Source organism: Helianthus annuus, chromosome 2 (assembly GCF_002127325.2).
Source record: "Helianthus annuus cultivar XRQ/B chromosome 2, HanXRQr2.0-SUNRISE, whole genome shotgun sequence".
Taxonomy (NCBI): Eukaryota; Viridiplantae; Streptophyta; class Magnoliopsida; order Asterales; family Asteraceae; genus Helianthus; species Helianthus annuus.
Genome location: NC_035434.2, coordinates 44246245 through 44266675, shown reverse-complemented (window position 1 = coordinate 44266675; position 20431 = coordinate 44246245). Strand labels below are relative to the sequence as shown.

Below are 20431 nucleotides of genomic sequence, written 5' to 3'. Positions count from 1 at the left end.
ATAAATCTAGGTATACCATGCACCCTAAAAAAACAATAAGATATACCAAGATTTAAGAAACAATTTCTGATGGATAGAAATGAAAAAGGATGTAGTTGAATACGTATCTAAGTATCTCACCTGTTCACAATTTAAGGCCAAACACCAGAAACCTTTAGGATTACTACAAAAATTAAAAGATCCCTGTATGGAAATGGGGACGCATAACAATGGATTTTGTTACCAAGTTACCCAAAACAAGAAAAGCTAGCTGAAGTACATGATGTATTTCATGTATCCAATCTCAAGAAATGTTTATCCAACGAATCTCTGGTAGTACCTCTTCAAGATGTAGAGGTAAACGAAAAGTTGAAGTTCGTAGAAAAAAAATTACTACAGATAAAAGATAGAAAAGTTAAGTTTCTCAAACACAAGCGACTAGTACTGATCAAAGTCAAAAGGAATTCGAAGAGAGAACTGGAATCAGAAATGAAGCGAAAATATCCTCATTTATTCCAGTAAATCTCGAGGACGAGATTTTTCTTAAGGTGGGGAGGATGTAACAACTCTCCTGAAAGTTAGTAATTAGGATAATAATTATCTAGTAAGAAAACCCTAATTGAGACACCCAAGTAATTCTGCATTAGCCCTAAAATTTTCAGAACCATCGGAATCAGGATCAGGGCCCCTAAAACTCAAGGGGGGCAAACCCTAGTTGATAATTATCTAAAATAAGACGTTGCTATGTTCTGATTGGCTAATTCTTTGAATCACCCAAGCTATACCCGAACCTAGGCAGCCTATGAATTAGACTGCTTAGCTTACGGACCGCAAGGGAAAGGGCTTACGGTCCGTAAGCAAGCCTCAAAAATTGCTATAAATAGCCGACCTTGGGACTTGCACAGAGGAGTTGAAACGACGTTTATACCTTCTGTGTACGTCGAATTATCATAGTTACAGTACAATAAACACACACGAATCACGAAATGCTGCCGCAATCAGGGTAATAACTCGATCGCTATTACGATTCAACGTCCGATCGATTATAACTATCCAACGATTGTCCGAGTGCTGCTCAAATTGAGCTTCTACTTTGATTATTCGTCGTGATTTCGACTTGAATATTTGAGTGTTGTTCGAATTCGGACTATGCTCTGTTATTCGTTGTGAATCCGATTGAATTATTAAGTATTGCACTTGTTAATCGTTGTGAGGGTTTAATCTCGTGAATTGACGTAACTGCTGTATTAAGTTACTAACCCGTTGTGTGTGCATTATTATCAAATTAGGTTTAATCAAGGCTAATCAGTAGGCTTATACCTTGCTCGATAAATCTGCAATGTGAGTCATTCTCTTTTTATCAACTGTTTTACAATACCTCAAATTTATTTTCAAAAAGTTATAATTACAGGGATTAAGTCGTGGTTATCTTAACCGCTGGTTAGTGGGGTATTGTGCACATTACTAATTTCTCACGGTTAGGCAATAAGCCCGAACAGGGGTTAGGCTAATAAGACCTAACAGTGACAAAACGTCACTAATTGGGTGACTAGACCCAATAGTGGTATGACCATCGTCACACGGGTGGCAAGACCAGATATTAATTAAGATACTGCCATAGTAATCGCTCTTATGCTGTAATTTATAACTATGTGTCATTTTATCAAAATGAATGATTCACTCAGTATTTCCCCGCTGACAAAACCTTTTTACAACATGTTTCAGGTGACCTACTGAATTAAGTACACGTGCTACGGAGCACTATCAAGCTTGAAGTGGTGGCTCAAATAAATAAATAAACATGTTTGTAAAATAATGAAATTATGATATTTACGGGGTTTATCAAAAAGTAAATAAATAATACTCGGGCATATTTTTCAAATTTAAAACGATCATGTTAAGACTTCCGCTGTAAACATGAATACCACAGGATTTCTGTCCCGCGGCTCCGGAAACGGGTAAAACCGGGTCGGGGGCCGTGACAATGATGCCACGTCAAGCAATGATCTGACCAAGATCATTATCGCCAACTAAAATAGCAAAGGCAACAGTCAACAAATTCATCAGGTTAAGAGAAAACGAAAGGACCAAGCCAAAAGCCACCAAGGCTGCAATAGGGGTTGTAAGTGCTAACCTGCCATCCTCCATATCTGCCACGCCATGGCGACATATTGGCTTTATTTTGATAACTCATCACAGCCTCCGTGTAACAACCGTCCATTTAAACTAACCACAGCCAAACACAAATTTCCGATTAAAGCCTTTAATAACCTTTTAGATCCTCCCACATCTTAAAATCTGCGTATTCGGAACCAGAGCAAAAGTTAAACCTGATCTAATAACTTGTAATGCCCATTTTCTTTTTTAAACCGCGTTTAACGCGAGCCCAACCAGTGGTGTGATCCTTCATGATCACAACCTCCAAAACCTGGCCATAACTACTGAAATACTCTTTTAGCCGCTCTTCATTTGTGTCCCATGATATCCCACAAATAAACAACTTGCCCAGATCAGATTGCATTTTCTAAACCCCAAATTAAACCAGAATTACAAACAATATTCATGTTTCATTCAGTTTAAATGTGGATCAAGATAATCAAGATTATTAAACTGATATACCTCATATTAAAATTTGCGACAGAGATTTAGGGATTATCGATTCAATCAAACAAACATAGGATCCTTCGAACATCAATTCCTTAAATTAAACACAAGACAATCAATCAATCAATCAATTAAATTAAATGAATCTTTAACGAAAACCCACCAAATTGAATTAAATGTTATGACAGATTAACGAAAAATAACGAACATCCATAAAATCTTTATGAAAAAAACCACCAAAAAAGAATGAATCTTTATCAAAAATAAGAACTGAGGGCACGTTCATCTTCGACGCCGTGTTCGCCATCATCATTGAACATTCTGTAAGGCTACTTGGCTTGAAAATCTTCAAACTAAAATAAAATCACACGCCATAAAACAGTTGATGTGAGAACAAATGATTGTTATCGGATCATGGCTTCTAAAACTGGAATTAATACCTGCACTATCATGTAACACAACCAGTAACACAACAAACGAGATACAAGCTCAAGATGTTAAAAACAAAAAGAAAATAAACACAATTAATTATACCAAACATGCCAAACATGAACCAAAAAGCGTGATGTTTTAGCTGAAAAATCGACTACAATATTGTTTAATCATCTCGAAACCAGCACGGTAAGGCTCAGACAAAGGTCTCAAGCTATCATGGCTGCACCATAGGTTGCAAGCAGAGAAAAATGCACCTGCCATCCTTTATGATGCCACGTCAAGCAATGATCTGACCAAGATCATCATCGCCAACTAAAACAGCAAAGGCAACAGTCAACAGATTAATTAGGTTAAGAGAAAACGAAAGGACCAAGCCAAAAGCCACCAAGTCTGCAATAGGGGTTGTAGGTGCTAACCTGCCATCCTCCATATCTGCCACGCCATGGCGACATATTGGCTTTATTTTGATAACTCATCACAGCCTCTGTGTAACAACCGTCCATTTAAACCAACCACAGCCAAACACAAATTTCCGATTAAAGCCTTCAATAACCTTTTAGATCCTCCCACATCTTAAAATCTACGTATTCGGAACCAGAGCAAAAGTTAAACCTGATCTAATAACTTGTAATGCCCATTTTCTTTTTTAAAACCGCGTTTAACGCGAGCCCAACCAGTGGTGTGATCCTTCATGATCACAACCTCCAAAACCTGGCCATAACTACTGAAATACTCTTTTAGCCGCTCTTCATTTGTGTCCCATGATATCCCACAAATAAACAACTTGCCCAGATCAGATTGCATTTTCTAAACCCCAAATTAAACCAGAATTACAAACAATATTCATGTTTCATTCAGTTCAAATGTGGATCAAGATAATCAAGATTATTAAACTGATATACCTCAGATTAAAATTTGCGACAGAGATTTAGGGATTATCGATTCAATCAAACAAACATAGGACCCTTCGAACACCAATTCCTTAAATTAAACACAAGACAATCAATCAATCAATCAATCAATCAAATTAAATGAATCTTTAACGAAAACCCACCAAATTGAATGAAATGTTATGACAGATTAACAAAAAATAACGAACATCCATAAATCTTTATGAAAAAAACCACCAAAAAAGAATGAATCTTTATCAAAAATAAGAACTGAGGGCACGTTCATCTTCGACGCCGTGTTCGCCATCATCATTGAACATTCTGTAAGGCCCACTTGGCTTGAAAATCTTCAAACTAAAATAAAATCACACGCCATAAAACAGTTGATGTGAGAACAAATGATTGTTATCGGATCATGGCTTCTAAAACTGGAATTAATACCTGCACTATCATGTAACACAACCAGTAACACAACAAACGAAATACAAGATCAAGATGTTAAAAACAAAAAGAAAATAAACACAATTAATTATACCAAACATGCCAAACATGAACCAAAAAGCGTGATGTTTTAGCTGAAAAATCGACTACAATATTGTTTAATCATCTCGAAACCAGCACGGTAAGGCTCAGACAACGGTCTCAAGCTATCATGGCTGCACTATAGGTTTCAAGCAGAGAAAAATGCACCTGCCATCCTCTATGATGCCACGTCAAGCAATGATCTGACCAAGATCATCATCGCCAACTAAAATAGCAAAGGCAACAGTCAACAGATTCATCAGGTTAAGAGAAAACGAAAGGACCAAGCCAGAAGCCACCAAGGCTGCAATAGGGGTTGTAGGTGCTAACCTGCCATCCTCCATATCTGCCACGCCATGGAGACATATTGGCTTTATTTTGATAACTCATCACAGCCTCCGTGTAACAACCGTCCATTTAAACCAACCACAGCCAAACACAAATTTCCGATTAAAGCATTCAATAACCTTTTAGATCCTCCCAAATCTTAAAATCTGTGTATTCGTAACCAGAGCAAAAGTTAAACCTGATCTAATAACTTGCAATGCCCATTTTCTTTTTTAAAACCGCGTTTAACGCGAGCCCAACCAGTGGTGTGATCCTTCATGATCACAACCTCCAAAACCTAGACATAACTACTGAAATACTCTTTTAGCCGCTCTTCATTTGTGTCCCATGATATCCCACAAATAAACAACTTGCCCAGATCAGATTGCATTTTCTAAACCCCAAATTAAACCAGAATTACAAACAATATTCATGTTTCATTCAGTTCAAATGTGGATCAAGATAATCAAGATTATTAAACTGATATACCTCAGATTAAAATTTGCGACAGAGATTTAGGGATTATCGATTCAATCAAACAAACATAGGATCCTTCGAACATCAATTCCTTAAATTAAACACAAGACAATCAATCAATCAATCAATCAATCAATCAATCAATGAAATTAAATGAATCTTTAACGAAAACCCACCAAATTGAATGAAATGTTATGACAGATTAACAAAAAATAACGAACATCCATAAATCTTTATGAAAAAAACCACCAAAAAAGAATGAATCTTTATCAAAAATAAGAACTGAGGGCACGTTCATCTTCGACGCTGTGTTCGCCATCATCATTGAACATTCTGTAAGGCCCACTTGGCTTGAAAATCTTCAAACTAAAATAAAATCACACGCCATAAAACAGTTGATGTGAGAACAAATGATTGTTATCGGATCATGGCTTCTAAAACTGGAATTAATACCTGCACTATCATGTAACACAACCAGTAACACAACAAACGAAATACAAGATCAAGATGTTAAAAACAAAAAGAAAATAAACACAATTAATTATACCAAACATGCCAAACATGAACCAAAAAGCGTGATGTTTTAGCTGAAAAATCGACAACAATATTGTTTAATCATCTTGAAACCAGCACGGTAAGGCTCAGACAAAGGTCTCAAGCTATTATGGCTGCACGATAGGTTGCAAGCAGAGAAAAATGCACCTGCCATCCTCTATGATGCCACGTCAAGCAATGATCTGACCAAGATCATCATCGCCAACTAAAATAGCAAAGGCAACAGTCACCAGATTCATCAGGTTAAGAGAAAACGAAACGACCAAGCCAGAAGCCACCAAGGCTGCAATAGGGGTTGTAGGTGCTAACCTGCCATCCTCCATATCTGCCACGCCATGGCGACATATTGGCTTTATTTTGATAACTCATCACAGCCTCCGTGTAACAACCGTCCATTTAAACCAACCACAACCAAACACAAATTTCCGATTAAAGCCTTCAATAACCTTTTAGATCCTCCTAAATCTTAAAATCTGCGCATTCGGAACCAGGGCAAAAGTTAAACCTGATCTAATAACTTGTAATGCCCATTTTCTTTTTTTAAAACCGCGTTTAACGCCAGCCCATCCAGTGGTGTGATCCTTCACAATCACAACCTACAAAACCTGGCCATAGCTACTGAAATACTCTTTTAGACGCTCTTCATTTGTGTCCCATGATATCCACAAATAAACAACTTGCCCATATCAGATTGCATTTTCTAAACCAGATTATTAAACCGATATACCTCAGATTAAAATTTGCGACAAAGATTTAGGGATTATCGATTCAATCAAACAAACATAGGATCCTTCGAACATCAATTCCTGAAAATAAACACAAGACAATCAAATAATCAATCAATCAACGAAATTAAATGAATCTTTAACGAAAACCCACCAAATTGAATGAAATGTTATGACAGATTAACAAAAAATAACGAACATCCATAAATCTTTATGAAAAATACCCCCAAAAAGAATGAATCTTTATAAAAAATAAGAACTGAGGGCACGTTCATCTTCGTCGCCGTGTTCGCTAGAGAGAGAGAGAGGGGGGGGATATTAGGGTTAGAATGAGGAGTACCGTGTAAGGTTCTGTATTGAGAGAGAGAGAGACAACGAAACTTCTCTTATACGCTGAAACCAATACACGCATCAGACATACTCGCACCAGACATCGCCGATTAGGGTTGGTCAGAAGATGAATCGCCGTGTTCGCCAGAGAAGAAAAGAGAGAGAGTTCGATTTAGGGTTTTGAGAGGAGAGAGAGAGTGTTTAGCGTAAATGAGAAGCCTTGTTCAATCCTCAACTATGAGGTCTGCCACATGGATGCTGACATCTCTGCTTAGTTGGCTTGCACCATTGGGTGACATGTGTCCCCCAATGGTTTGCTTTATTAGATATATAGATTCCTCAATATGCAGTTCGTAACAATACCTGTTCTAGGCTTTTTAATCGGTTCCACTTTGTATCTGTTCTTTTTTCGTGGGCCTCAAGTGTAGTGTAGTCTGAAATTGAAAATGGTGGGCCTTGGGGGTCCACCCTAATGCCATTTTAAAATCCGCTATTACGGCTTGCATGCTACCGGGCCCAACTAAAAATTTGTCACAGAGGAATACTCCATAAGCATAAGACCTACAACTCTCTTTCCCAGATCCTAGATACAACTCAGGTCCACACGGTTACTTCTGCGCCAAAACCATCTCAAGCCGAACAACCGTTTTAATCAGCGATCATCCATAGAGCAAACAACAGCAGCAGCAGGGTTAAGCAGTCCATTCAGCACAGCAGCTGCCTGGGCATCCCTATTCCTCTGAATTCGAACATAAACATTATTGGTCTTGGTCTTCACAAACAACTGGCTCATAACACTATGCAGTTTCAAAGACTCTTGGATTTTAGACTCTAGAGCCACAGAAACAAAAACCGAAATGTACTCGAGTTTCAAATTCAGTTCCAACAAACCCGGTTGCTAATACCCAAATTGCTATTTTTTTGGTAACCAATTTGAAATTCAAGAAAACAGACATGTTATCAAAGTCATCTTAAAGTTTAGTTTTTTTTTTTTTGTGACGTTTCCCCTTTTGTTTTTTTTAATAGTATAATATAATGCTTTAAGAAATTGTAGCCCTAGTATATAATTTATTTTTTATTTTATTATCGTAGTTAATTATGAACATATTTTTTTTCTTTTTATGACTTGTGAAAACATTCTTCTTATAAATTCTAAGTGTAATGTTGCGATATGCTTATTTTTTTGTGCATCTCAAAAAAAGTATTATTTGAAACCGACTTGTGAATAGTAATATAAAAGTAATCAAAGCACATATGTATATATTATCAAAGATACACACGATTTGGTTTTTTAAATCTTTTCCATTTTCTCTATTTTAATAGTATAATATAATGTCTTAAGAAACTCCATGACATTTTGTATATGGTTAATGGAAAAATAAAATTCAATGAGGATTTGGTTCATCCGACACGTACACATCATGGACATCCTGCTTTTCTATGTTCTAGGCAATCGCACCAGCAAATAATAGAACAGCGCACAAAGTAACAAATACAGAATTGACCTCATTATTAGAAATCAAGTTATTGAATATTTGAAATAAATCACAAAATTCGAAACTCCCCGCTACTTCTTTTCTTTCTAGGAAGGAAGTCTCATGAGTTGAATCAGAACGGATGTTTAGAATCAATCAAGTATTAATAGTCCCCTTATTCTGTTCTGCTGGATAAAATTTGGTTGAGTTATATCAGCAGTAATACCGAACCCGGACCACAAAACCATGCTCTCGTTGAGCGAGGGCCTGCACTCACTCCGTTCACATCCCCTGAAGGTATAGAGCGTTGTCTTTTTTTGTTATTTTGTTTTTATGCCTTCAGGGGATTTGCCTTTCTATTGATTCCTATGGATTGGATCCAAAACAATTCTTGAATGGGGTATTCAACTCCAGGTTCTTGTCTAGCAGAAACTAATCGAGCTCCGTTTGATCTCCCAGAAGCGGAAGCTGAATCAGTTGCAGGCTATAATGTAGAATATGCGCGACATTTTAGGATTCCATTTCCTAGTACCATGGCCAAAATGAACTCCTGCTTCCATCATCTCTTCTAAATTAATGTTCCAATATCTTCTTGTCATTTCTCCCTATACTGCCCCCCCTTTTTGAAAAAAGCGCTTGTGTAGCCTATGCGAAGCAAGCGGGTACAAGATCGAAAAGAATGCGTTGCATGGAAATGAGATGACAGGAAGAAGTCAGCTAGTTGCCATCCACTCTGTCCCAATCTCCAGTCAATGATTGAGTCCGAACTCACCTAAAACGGCTGAAGAATTCTCTTCGTACTCCAATCCGTACGAAAGGCCCCCTTTCTTTTGGCGGGTATCGCCACGTGGCTTAATCCCGGATCACTCGATATGAGGTCTATCATGCTTATTCGGAAAACGTAAGGAAAGTCTTCAAAACCTTCCTTCTCTCTATACCTTCAGGGGAGGTGAACGGAGTGAGTGCAGGCCCTCGCTCAACGAGAGCATGGTTTTGTGGTCCGGGTTCGGTATTTCATTATGATGTAACTCCTTTCTTATTGATGATTTACGGCCTTTTAAACCCGGATAGGAATCGAAATCGTTGCGTACTAGCTTCAGTGGGAATAAGTAAGTGTCACGTTAAGGAGAACTAATATTGGACCGGGGAAAAAAAAGGGGAGAAAGTAAAGTCTAAGCGGAGATTGCGGGACAATCTATGGGATACGGAATAAAATAGACTACTTCAGCAAGGAAGAGTAAAAAAAGCGAAAGAGGCTTTAGTTATTTAGCTGTACTTTGAGGGAGAATTGGCTTCTGCGTGTCCCTGTTCAAGTAGTCGAGTACGCCCGACTCGCTGCTGTCCAGTCCAAGCCTTCCATTCCATTATATCTGCTTGCGATTCGCCCTAGTCCGTAAAGAAAGTAGGAAATGATGGAAAAAAGTCTTCCAATCTCTTAGTCTAGTGTTGCAATCCCGCTAAGGCCTAAGACTGATGAGTTGAGTGAAATCCTATCAGCCTTGGAAGCAGGGCCTAATATAATGTCTTAAGAAACTCCGTGACATTTTGTATATGCATAGTATAATATAAAGTCTTAATAAAATCCAGAATAATATTGTGACATTTTTGTATATGCATTTCAATAAAAGTATTATTCAAAACCTAAGGGATCAAATATAATATTTTTCTTATTGTTGTGTTTTAATACAATTTGATATTTAATTTTTACAAATTATATATAATATTTTATAAAGTTCTGAATATAAACAAAATTTTGATATGTTTTTAACAACTTAATTTGATTTTTCTTTAATATGTTGTGTTCGTAAACTTTTTAAAAAACTTAATACATAGTTGCAATCCGATATAAATTTTATTTATGATGGAGTTTGAAGGGGTATGGTCCCAAAAACCTTGCGCAAGCGCATAGGACCATATCACAACCTTATCCCAGAACATCTTTAATGAGATCATGCGCAGCTGCGGTCCTAATTAAACAGGATTTGGGAAGAAACAGTTTAATAACAAAGTATGATCCCCAAAACCTTGCGCAGAAGACGATATCACAACCTCATGTCAAGAACATCTTTAATGAGATCACGCGTGGCTGCGCAGTGATCCTAAACAAGGAATGGAAGGAAACAGTCTTCGATAAACATGCACCGGAAGAAGGGAGAAATAAACAGTCAGCTAACACCTTTGCGCGGGCTCGCGTAAGAGAACAGTTAGACTTAAAGATAAAATCCTAAACTCCTCCGCACGTTTGAAATCAAGACTTAAACAAAGTATCTTTTCTGTTACAACAAGATGAACACGTGGCAAGGGCATAATAGTTTTACAGCTAGAAATCTTCTAGAAGCTTTGAGTGCTCATTGTGCATAACCATTCGGTTACAACTGAAAGATGACATGGCACAATCCTGAGCACTCATCTAAATCACGATGATGGCACTAACTTGGAGAAGGATTTACCCCAAAACCACTTTACACGTGGCAATCCCCCATCCGTTGATCAAGATCCACTATCCATGTGCAAAGGTTAACAGAAGGAAAGATAACCACCAACGGAAAAGCACTTTCCGTTATCTTTCTGTCGCACCAATTTCCCGCCTAAGCCGGCTATAAATAAGACATTGCAGGTATGATCTCACAAGCTACTTTCACTTCACTTTTACTACTTCTTCTTCTTCATCGAGATCACTGTACTTATTCTCACGCCGGAGGGTGGTCACAGGGAGAACCCCCATTCTCTCCATGGCGAGTCTAACGACTTTCTGTTTTGCAGCGATCACCAGAGAAGGAGCTCAGTTGTACCCCCAAATCAGTGAGAGGATTAACCCTTTTATGCAGAGACTAGACCCCTGATCTGATTGATTCCGGTCATTCTGATCACTGTTTCTTCAGAGTTGTATCAACATATAATGTGGTAAACTATACCAAATACTGGTACATACCAGTTGTAGGATCGTGTGTGTGACCTGAACGAGTCGTTCAGAGGAGTTGTGATCTTTTTCAAAGGCGGAAACAGAGAAATAAACTTCGATACAGCTTGCAGTTCACTTAAAACACCTTTCTGAGTGATATAACACTGATTACAACCACAGGATAAACCGGAAGCACCTCGGTATCCGAATCAAGAACCCATTACAATTATTTCACTTGAACTACCTATTTATAGACTTGAGATTCCGCTTGAACATGACAAGGTGCATTTCAAGCGGAATAAGGACTTGTTGATTTCGCTTGAAAGTGACACACAACATTTCAAGCGGAATCAGCTTATTCAAGCGGAATCACACTAATTGACACATAAATCTTCTATTTACTCGTACAATGTGCCCTAATCTAACATATCTAGTACAAGACTCGATACAAGACGAAGACGACAGGTGTATGCACCAACAGACTCCCCCTCAGATGTTGACAAGTCTTAAGTGTCGAGTCTTCTCATCTTCAATCTTTATCAGTCTTTGGGCTTTATTCCAATCCTCTATCCTTTTGTCGGATGACTTCAGACTCCCCCATTCAATGTGCTGGCATTCCTTAAGTTCATCAGCATCATCAGCTTCAGGATCATAATCTGTCTCTTTGACATTCAGACTCCCTCTCTCAGTAAGCTTGGATCGAAGTCTGGCTTTCACAGGTTTAAAATCGTTGCCTGGCTCATACTTTGCTCAGAGTTGAAATCTGGCTCTCTCCAATCACAAGCTTCTCAAGATTAATTAACCCAACTTTTACTTAAACCTGCACAGTCTCTTCCACACAATAAGTTCAATAAATTTTAACAATTTAGAATTAAGATGTATGCATCAACTCAGACTCTCCTTTTCAACACAACCAGAATATCTGTGACTATTTTCAGAAGAATATTCAAACATTTTAGATTTAACAAACTCCCCCTCACCACATGCTCATCATGTTCAGCATTTGGAATTTCGAAAATCAGCTTTTCAATATCAGTTATTGAAAATCTTTTTTAAATTTTTCAAAATTTTATGCTAAAACACACTGAAAATCTTTTTTAAATTTTTCAAAATTTTATGCTAAAACACACTGAAAATCTTTTTGGATTTTTGAGTTTAAATGAAATGCAGTAAAGAAATATTTACACAATATTTTTGTGAGTTTGTGTAAGAGGATCATATCAGTTTATGAGACAAATCACCAACAGCGTTAAGCTTCATTTCATTTTAAGTTCTAAACAATTCACTTAGATTGTCAGTATACTGGTCCACTTAAATTTTCACACAAAGTTCGACTGTTTCGAGATACGATATTAATGTTTTAATGACTTAAACTTATCCGTGTGTCCCACTACTTGAATATACTCCCGTATCCAGATCCCAATATTCAGTCTTACAGGTGAGTATACCTAGATGATATTTGTAAAGGGTTAGATGCGAAACCGTGAGAGCTCAGGTCAGAACTTTCGTTCAGCAGAGAGATAACGGTTCGACTTTTGGTGTGTCCCCTTTAGAGGATCTTTTCTTCAACAGCACGTGATTAGCATTTTTCAATGTTTCATCATTTTTTGTACTGAGGGCGGCGCTATATTTCAAGCATTTGCAAAAGTATTATATGGGGACTAGGCCATTGCTTCCGCAAAATCAGAAGTCCCAGGATAATATCCCAGATATCACTGAGTATAAAGACCTAGTATCTCAGAAAAAGGGACCTTTCAAACAAGATTTCGGGGGTTACCCATATATCCAAGAAATGTTACCTACGATATAAGCAAGTTTTAGGTTTATATCTCGTCACAATCTACTGAATGTATAAAAACCTACTCGCATATCCACAGTGAGATTGTTTATCACATTTTTAACTTTCCATTTCTTTAGCATGTTGTGATAGTCCACTGATGTACTATCATTTCCTCTTTTTCACAAAAAAACTCATTTTTTAATTTTATCATGTTTTCAGATTTTTCAAATTTTCTAATGTTTTTGGATTTTCTGAAATTTCTACTCCCCCTAAAATGCAAACACATTTAAAGAAATTTGAAAACAAACTATACAGAAAAATAACAACTGATATCAAATTGCTTCAATTCGCCATCCACTAAGCATAAACAATCAGAACTCCCCCTTTTAACAAACTATTTTCCCATTAAGATTTCACAACACTCAAGTTTGTTTTAATCAAAATGGTTTTTCCAGAAAATAAGTTTTGTTTTAACCACTTTTAGGTTTGGGGTTAACTCATCACTTTGCCCATTTTAACCACATGTATGAGGATTACATCAAGTTCAACCTAATGACTTTGATGAATCACTTTGTAAGTTCCAACCTCTTTCCACTTGTAGGAAACACAGGTACAACTAAATGTCACTGATTTACCACTTGTAAGATGAAACCACTTTTCATGAACACATGTAGGAATAACACATATACACAAATTCATGTTACCAATAAGGATGCCGATTCCTGCTTCACACTTACCATCCTGGAAGCTCCGGCAAGTCACAACCTGTAGAATTTAAACAATTTATGATTCATTCAGAAACTCAATTTTTAAGAATGTTGCTGGTTCCTGCTTCACACTTACCATCCTGGGAGCTCCGGCAAGTCACAACCTGTAGAATTTAAACAATTTATGATTCATTCAGAAACTCAATTTTTAAGAATGATGCCAATTCCTGATCCGCGATTACAAACTTGGGATCTCCGGTAAGTAAGAATTTTTACGGGAAAAGAATTTCCACCCAAGTCTTACCAACCTTGGGTGTTTTTAACTCTTGTTCAGTAGGGTTTTAAGTTGCCTTCTTTGTTGCATAAAAATCTTTAACCCCTTTAACTTTTCCTTCAATCATTTTCCCAAAAATCTTTTTCATAATTCCATTAAATGTTTTCTCAACACAAAATTCATTCTTCTCAGAATAAAATTGATTCGAGATCTCAACCTTACCAACTTTTTGTTTAAACTTTTCATCCTTCAATGATGGAAAACTTGCATCATTCACTGAAGAAATTGATTTTTCTTCTTTAACCTCAACATGTGGCTCTTCTAGCCTTGTGGAACCAGAATCATCGCCGATTTTCTCAGAAAATTTCTTAACAACCCACATTTGGTTGTCTTTTGCTCTCTTTTTGTAAAAATTTTCTTTGAACACTCACCAACTTCATACGTTGAATTTTCAAAAATTTTGAATTTCTCAGCTGGTGGTTCATCATCAACAACTTTTTCTTTAAATTTTTCAGAGACTCCCTGTTTTGTCTGTGTAGCTCGAGAGCAGTTCCATGCAATGTAACCAACTTCATTGCACTTGAAGCAGGTTCTAGTCTCTTTTCGATGAAAAACTCCAGTTCCCTTCCTTTCAGCAAGAAACTCCTGGTTTGATTGTTTCCAGAAAGGTTTCTTCTGTTCTTCCTCAGCACTTCCTCCTTAAACAAATTTTGTGTTTGTTTTAGAAATTTTATCATTTTTATCTTTTTCTGATGGAATAAAACCTAGACCTTTCTTTTTGAAATTACCGTTATGGTTTGGTTTCTTTTGAAAACCAGAACCAGAACTGTAACTTTTTTTCTTGTTTAACCGCTGTTGAACTCTTGAAGTGTATTTTTTTAGGTTTTCCAGTAAGATTTAAATCTTTTATTTCAAAAATATTAATTTCTGTCATTTTGAAAACCTTTTTGATCATTTCAAATCTAACACTTCTTATTGGAAACTCTTTGTCAGAATCATTCAAAGTATATGCTACTTCAAATGTTTCATTATTCAAATTTGATTTTGATAAACTCTTTACTGTAAACTTGTTTAACCGACGTCTTTGGACTGTTGACTGTCGAACTTGAACCTCCAGACTCAGACTTTGACTCAGACTCCTCATCTGTATCCAACACCTGATCGACCACCTTTTCAATTAACTCAGACTCATGATCAGTGTCAGACGATGTGAAAGTGACGTCAATGTTTTCTGGTAATTCATCAGTTGTTTCGGATTTTAGCTTTATATTGACTGCTTTTTGGACTCGCTCCTCATTTGGTTTTCTGGGTGAATAACCTTCCCAGATCGGAGGCGGACACTTGTTATAACTAACACTCGGTTTCTTACCAATATCCTTCTTCTTTGGCTTCTCATCCTGAAATGCTTCAAAACCTGCAACAGTTGGATAAATTCGATCAATAAGATAATCAGAAGTAGAATAACTCTATAATAATCGTCTGATTCTCTCATTCTCAATTTTCTCAGTCTCCAACTCTTGTTTCAACTTTGCACATTCCTTAATGTAATGGTTTATAGCTTTCTGGTTTGTCATCATTGTAGCATTCATCATCGTCAAAGCATTTTCTCTTTCAGAATTTGTCTTTTGAAGACCAGTTACTGTTTTGTTCAAAACATCGTAAGATTCCTTCACATAATTGAGATTGAACAGTAATTATTCCTTAATTTTCTTAAGCTCAGCCAACTTCTCGTCTTTTGTTGCGCATTCTTTGCAAGATTCTAGACACTTTAAACAAGGCTTGATGACTTCCACAATCTTTTCTACTTCACTGATCTTCTCAGCTTTAGTAACTTTTTCAGCTTTAGTCACCTGCTCAGTTTCAACAATCTCCTCAGCAACAATTTTAACTTCTTCATTTTGAACAACACTTTCAGACTTTATTTGCTTTTGTTCTTTTGCTGCTCGTCTCTCGTTCAGCTTCTCCAAGCGATCTACAAAATAAAAATGAAAACTTTCAGGAGAGAGATGAGATTTTGCAACGTTAATATGTCTTTCTTCCTCATCATCATTGCTGTCATCAGTAGATGATTGTAGATGATTGATCAAACTCTATTGACTTGTCAGAACTATCATCTAAAGAACTAGAATCAGATGGTGTTTGATCAAAAGCAATTTCTCTTTCTGAACTTAGTGAGCTTTCATCTGATGAAACAGACTTTTCTTCTTCATTCTTCACACTAACACTAATAGCTTTCATCCACTCGGTAAACATATCTGGTTCTTTCACAATTTTAGCAATGAAAGCTTTAAACTCTCCTTTCTCATCTACAAACATATCCCAGCTAAAACCTTCTGGTAATCTTTCATCATCCTGATTGATTAGGCATGCTTTGCTGTCGGATGAAATGTATTTATCCCAGCTAAAATTTTCTTGATTCACCAAACATGCTCTCTATGAAGAATCCTCTATCACTTTTCTACCATGAGCCACTTGTGGTTCTTGTTGTTGTTGTTGACTAACTTGTTGATATATGGCTTTCCTATAGTAGTCATCTTTTCCAAACGGATTCTTTGCTTCACTTGCTTCTCTATTCTTGCATTCCCTCTTGAAATGACCTTTCTCCCTGCATCGAAAACAAGTAACTTTAGATTTATCAAAACCAAAAGTAGAAACATGTGCATCAAGAAAATCATTTCTTCCAGTAATCATCTTGAATTTTTCAGCTCTTCTCAGGACACTAGCTAGACACCATTTGATGTCCATGAGCTCCATTTCTTTAGTGTCTATCTGATCGTAATCTTCTTATGTAAGCATAGGATTCCCGATCCTCCCTGCAACTAAACCTTCATAGGATTGTAGCACCGTTGCATGTAAAGACATGTGATCTTTTGCAATTTCTTCAGAAAAACTTTGACCCTCAGGGAGATTCAAGGCAATATTGCACTGTATCACACAACCACCACCTTTTGTACTTTGAGAATGAAAACTCGAAGATGAATCTTTTGGATTGACACTTGGAGATGAAGAGAAACCACTGCTAATATTAGGACTTTGTTCAACTTTTTCAGATGAGTTTCCAGCACTAAATGCAGTTTGAATCTTCGGACTTCTTTCAACCTCTTGAACACTGCCTTTGTAATACATTTTCACGTCTTGTTGACCACTCGGATTATTCATCCTTGCAATCTTTTGCTGTTCAAGATCTTGACCCTCAATCTTCTCGATGAACTGAGAAATCGTCAAACCATCATATTCTCCAGTATTTTTCAAGATTATCAAGTAAGTGCCCCACTCTTTTTGAGGTAAAGCGTCAGCTAACTTGTCGACCCATTCCTCTCGATCTTTGGTTATGCTTAACATAGACATAGATCGCACTAAATGGCAATATCTTTCAATTAGTTTCTTTGTATCTTCTCCTTGCAAACTAGTGAAAAGATCAAATTCTTTCTTAAGCAGTGCCTTTTTACTCTTAATCATCTTTTCACTTCCCTCAAATTTGATTCTAAGAGCATCCCAAATTGATTTTGAAGTTTTATCATGTTGAAGCAATACAAAGATGTCTTCTTTAATGGCTTGCTGAAGTAGACTAATTATCATCTTTTCAGCTTTGTACATGTCTCGTTCTTTGTTAGTGAATTCAGAAATTGTTTTCTCAACTTGCAGATCAGTACGTGGTAGAACATACTTCTTCAAAATGCATTCCCATGATCTCAGATGATTAGCTTGAACCCAGTTTTCAAACCTATCTTTCCATCCATAATACTCCTCAATGCTCATTAGCTTTGGAGGTTTTTGTAAAGTTCCAGTTTCATTTTCCAAGTTCATGTTTTGAGCAATGGAAACCGGAGTTGTCGGGGATGTGGCAAACGCGTTGTAAAATTCTTCATTCATGATTCGGTAACACGTTTTTCAAATACAGACAATTTCAAGCGGAATCAAATTCAAGCGAAATAAGATCTTCAAGTAGAATCACCTGAAATAACAACTTCAAGCGAGATTAAATTTTCAAGCGAAATAAGAAGTTGAATTTCAAGCGGAATAATGTTTGAAGCGAAATAACAGATTTCGTTTGAAAATTTTCAAGCGAAATAGCTCACTGAAGCGAAATCACTCGCTTGAAAATCTCAAGCGGAATAACACCTTTGAGGCGGAATAAGCACGTGTTCGTTCAAGCGGAATTAGGTTATCAGTCCATTTTTTTCAGTTTTAATCCAAATTTTGGTCTAATACTCTCAAGGCTTTGTTAAAACACAATTTTGCATATGTTGTGAAAAATTCAGGCCATTTTATCCGTTAAAACTTGTTCAATTGCTAAAAGAAGGTGTAGAAGTAAGATAAACACAATGAAATCCAGTTGAAATCTGCAGAACTCCTCCTCCTGTGCTCTGATACCAATTGTCGGATCGTGTGTGTGACCCGAACGAGTCGTTCAGAGGAGTTTTGATCTATTTCAAAGGCGGAAACAGAGAAATAAACTTCGATACAGCTTGCAGTTCACTTAAAACACCTTTCTGATTGATATAACACTGATTACAACCACAGGATAAACCGGCAGCACCTCGGTATCCGAATCAAGAACCCATTACAATGATTTCGCTTGAACTACCTATTTATAGACTTGAGATTCCGCTTGAACATGACAAGGTGCATTTCAAGCGGAATAAGGACTTGTTGATTTCGCTTGAAAGTGACACACAACATTTCAAGCGGAATCAGCTTATTCAAGCGGAATCACACTAATTGACACATAAATCTTCTATTTACTCGTACAACGTGCCCTAATCTAACATATCTAGTACAAGACTCGATACAAGATGAAGACGACAGATGTATGCACCAACACCAGTGCCGTAACAAAACCAATGTTGATGAAACAAAAATTTGGCAACATCACCCTAGGTGTGTCCAACTAGTTCATTAGTTAAACAAAAAATATTTTTCTTTAGCTTCACTATTATGAACTTTTGCTAAAAATTGGACTAAAAAGAAACCCAAATGAGTATCAAAACTATGAATACTAAAACGAAATGGGCTAAATATTATATATAATTACAAATACCAACATCAGACACTTTGTTAAACTAAGCAATGCGACCGTCACACTGTGACGTATAAAGAAACCCTATAAATATATCTCATTTTGTACTCATTTAACCGCTTCATTCAAAATCAAATACCCTACTCTTTTAACATCCCAAATCTCTCACATCTTGTTCTCAATCCTTCAGACTCTAATGTAATGAAGTTGATCTCGAATGAAAGTTTGGATGAAGATAAACGATGTCGGTTAATCTCGAATGAAGCTGATGTTGATCTCGAATGAAGATGTATGATCTCGGATGAAAGAAGATGTATTTTTATATATCTCGGGTGTAGTAGATGATGATAATTATTCGAGATGGTTATCTCGGATGAAAACAATATGGATCCGAGATATTTATGATGCTTTGCAGGTATGATGTTTTATTAGCTGATGATTGAATATGTTGGCTGTCTCGGATATGCTGATGAATGAATATGATGATGTCGGATGAGATATGATGATTCGAGATATATAAGAATTGTATCCGAGATGAATTTTTAAGGAAAATATAGTGAATTTTTTTTATGGGAGATGATCAGAGATGTGATTAGAGATAATGGGAGATGATGGGAGATGCTTAGAGATGCAATGGGAGATGATTAGAGATGATCAGAGATGCTATTAGAGATGATGGGAGATGATTAGAGATGGTTTGAGATGCTATTAGAGATGATGGGAGATGATGGGAGATGAAGGCAATCTTCAACAGAAATCAAATTTCTTGAAGAACACGATGAAGATCTTCAACAAAAATGCAGAATTTCTTGAATGCTTGATATCTAAATGGCTCTGATACCAATTGTAAGTCTTGAAATCCGGATCAAACGACGATATCAAATAATCACCAAGGATGGGCGGAATCCAAACTTGATGATCTTCAAGAAATCAAGAGGAAAGGTGGAAGATTTCTTGAATTGAATGCTTAATCTTGCATACAATATGATTGTCAAATACAAGATTCTAAAATAAACAACCAACACTTTGCCCCTAATTATCATTTCCTATTCATAGTAAGGGTTTAGGGAGCATTTCTCCCAAAACCCTAGGCCTATATTCCCAAAGCCCACTCTAATACCCCACCTTCTAGAAGCTTGGTCCATTTAGTAACAATCCTACTAATCCATAAACCTATAGGTCCTAACAGAGAATGAGGTGGAGTGATAAATAGATCTCTAAGTAGATGAGATCTATTTATACTAAGTACAAAATGTTTGTTTGCAATCAGTTGACGTCACCCTGATAGTGACATCTAACATTCTTAACAGAAAGGATTCTACATATGTTAGCAAACATCTGTGGAGATCTAATCATCTGTTTTATTACATGAAAAGTCTGTTCTAAGCTAAGTACTGTTTCATTGAGTAAACCTCTGTTCTTCAAACTA

The 20431-nt window shown here is 36.8% G+C and overlaps 1 protein-coding gene across 1 annotated transcript; it reads right to left on the bottom strand.

Annotated features, from left to right (window-relative positions):
- Window positions 1–2314: 2314 nt before the first annotated feature.
- On the bottom strand, window positions 2315–4847 carry LOC118484812 (heterogeneous nuclear ribonucleoprotein D-like). Its single transcript, XM_035980818.1, has 3 exons — window positions 4761–4847; window positions 3631–3825; window positions 2315–2503 (listed from the first exon to the last, which is right to left on the bottom strand). Exons 1-3 carry the CDS (start codon window positions 4845–4847, stop codon window positions 2315–2317), a joined length of 471 nt encoding a protein of 156 aa, XP_035836711.1.
- Window positions 4848–20431: the final 15584 nt, after the last annotated feature.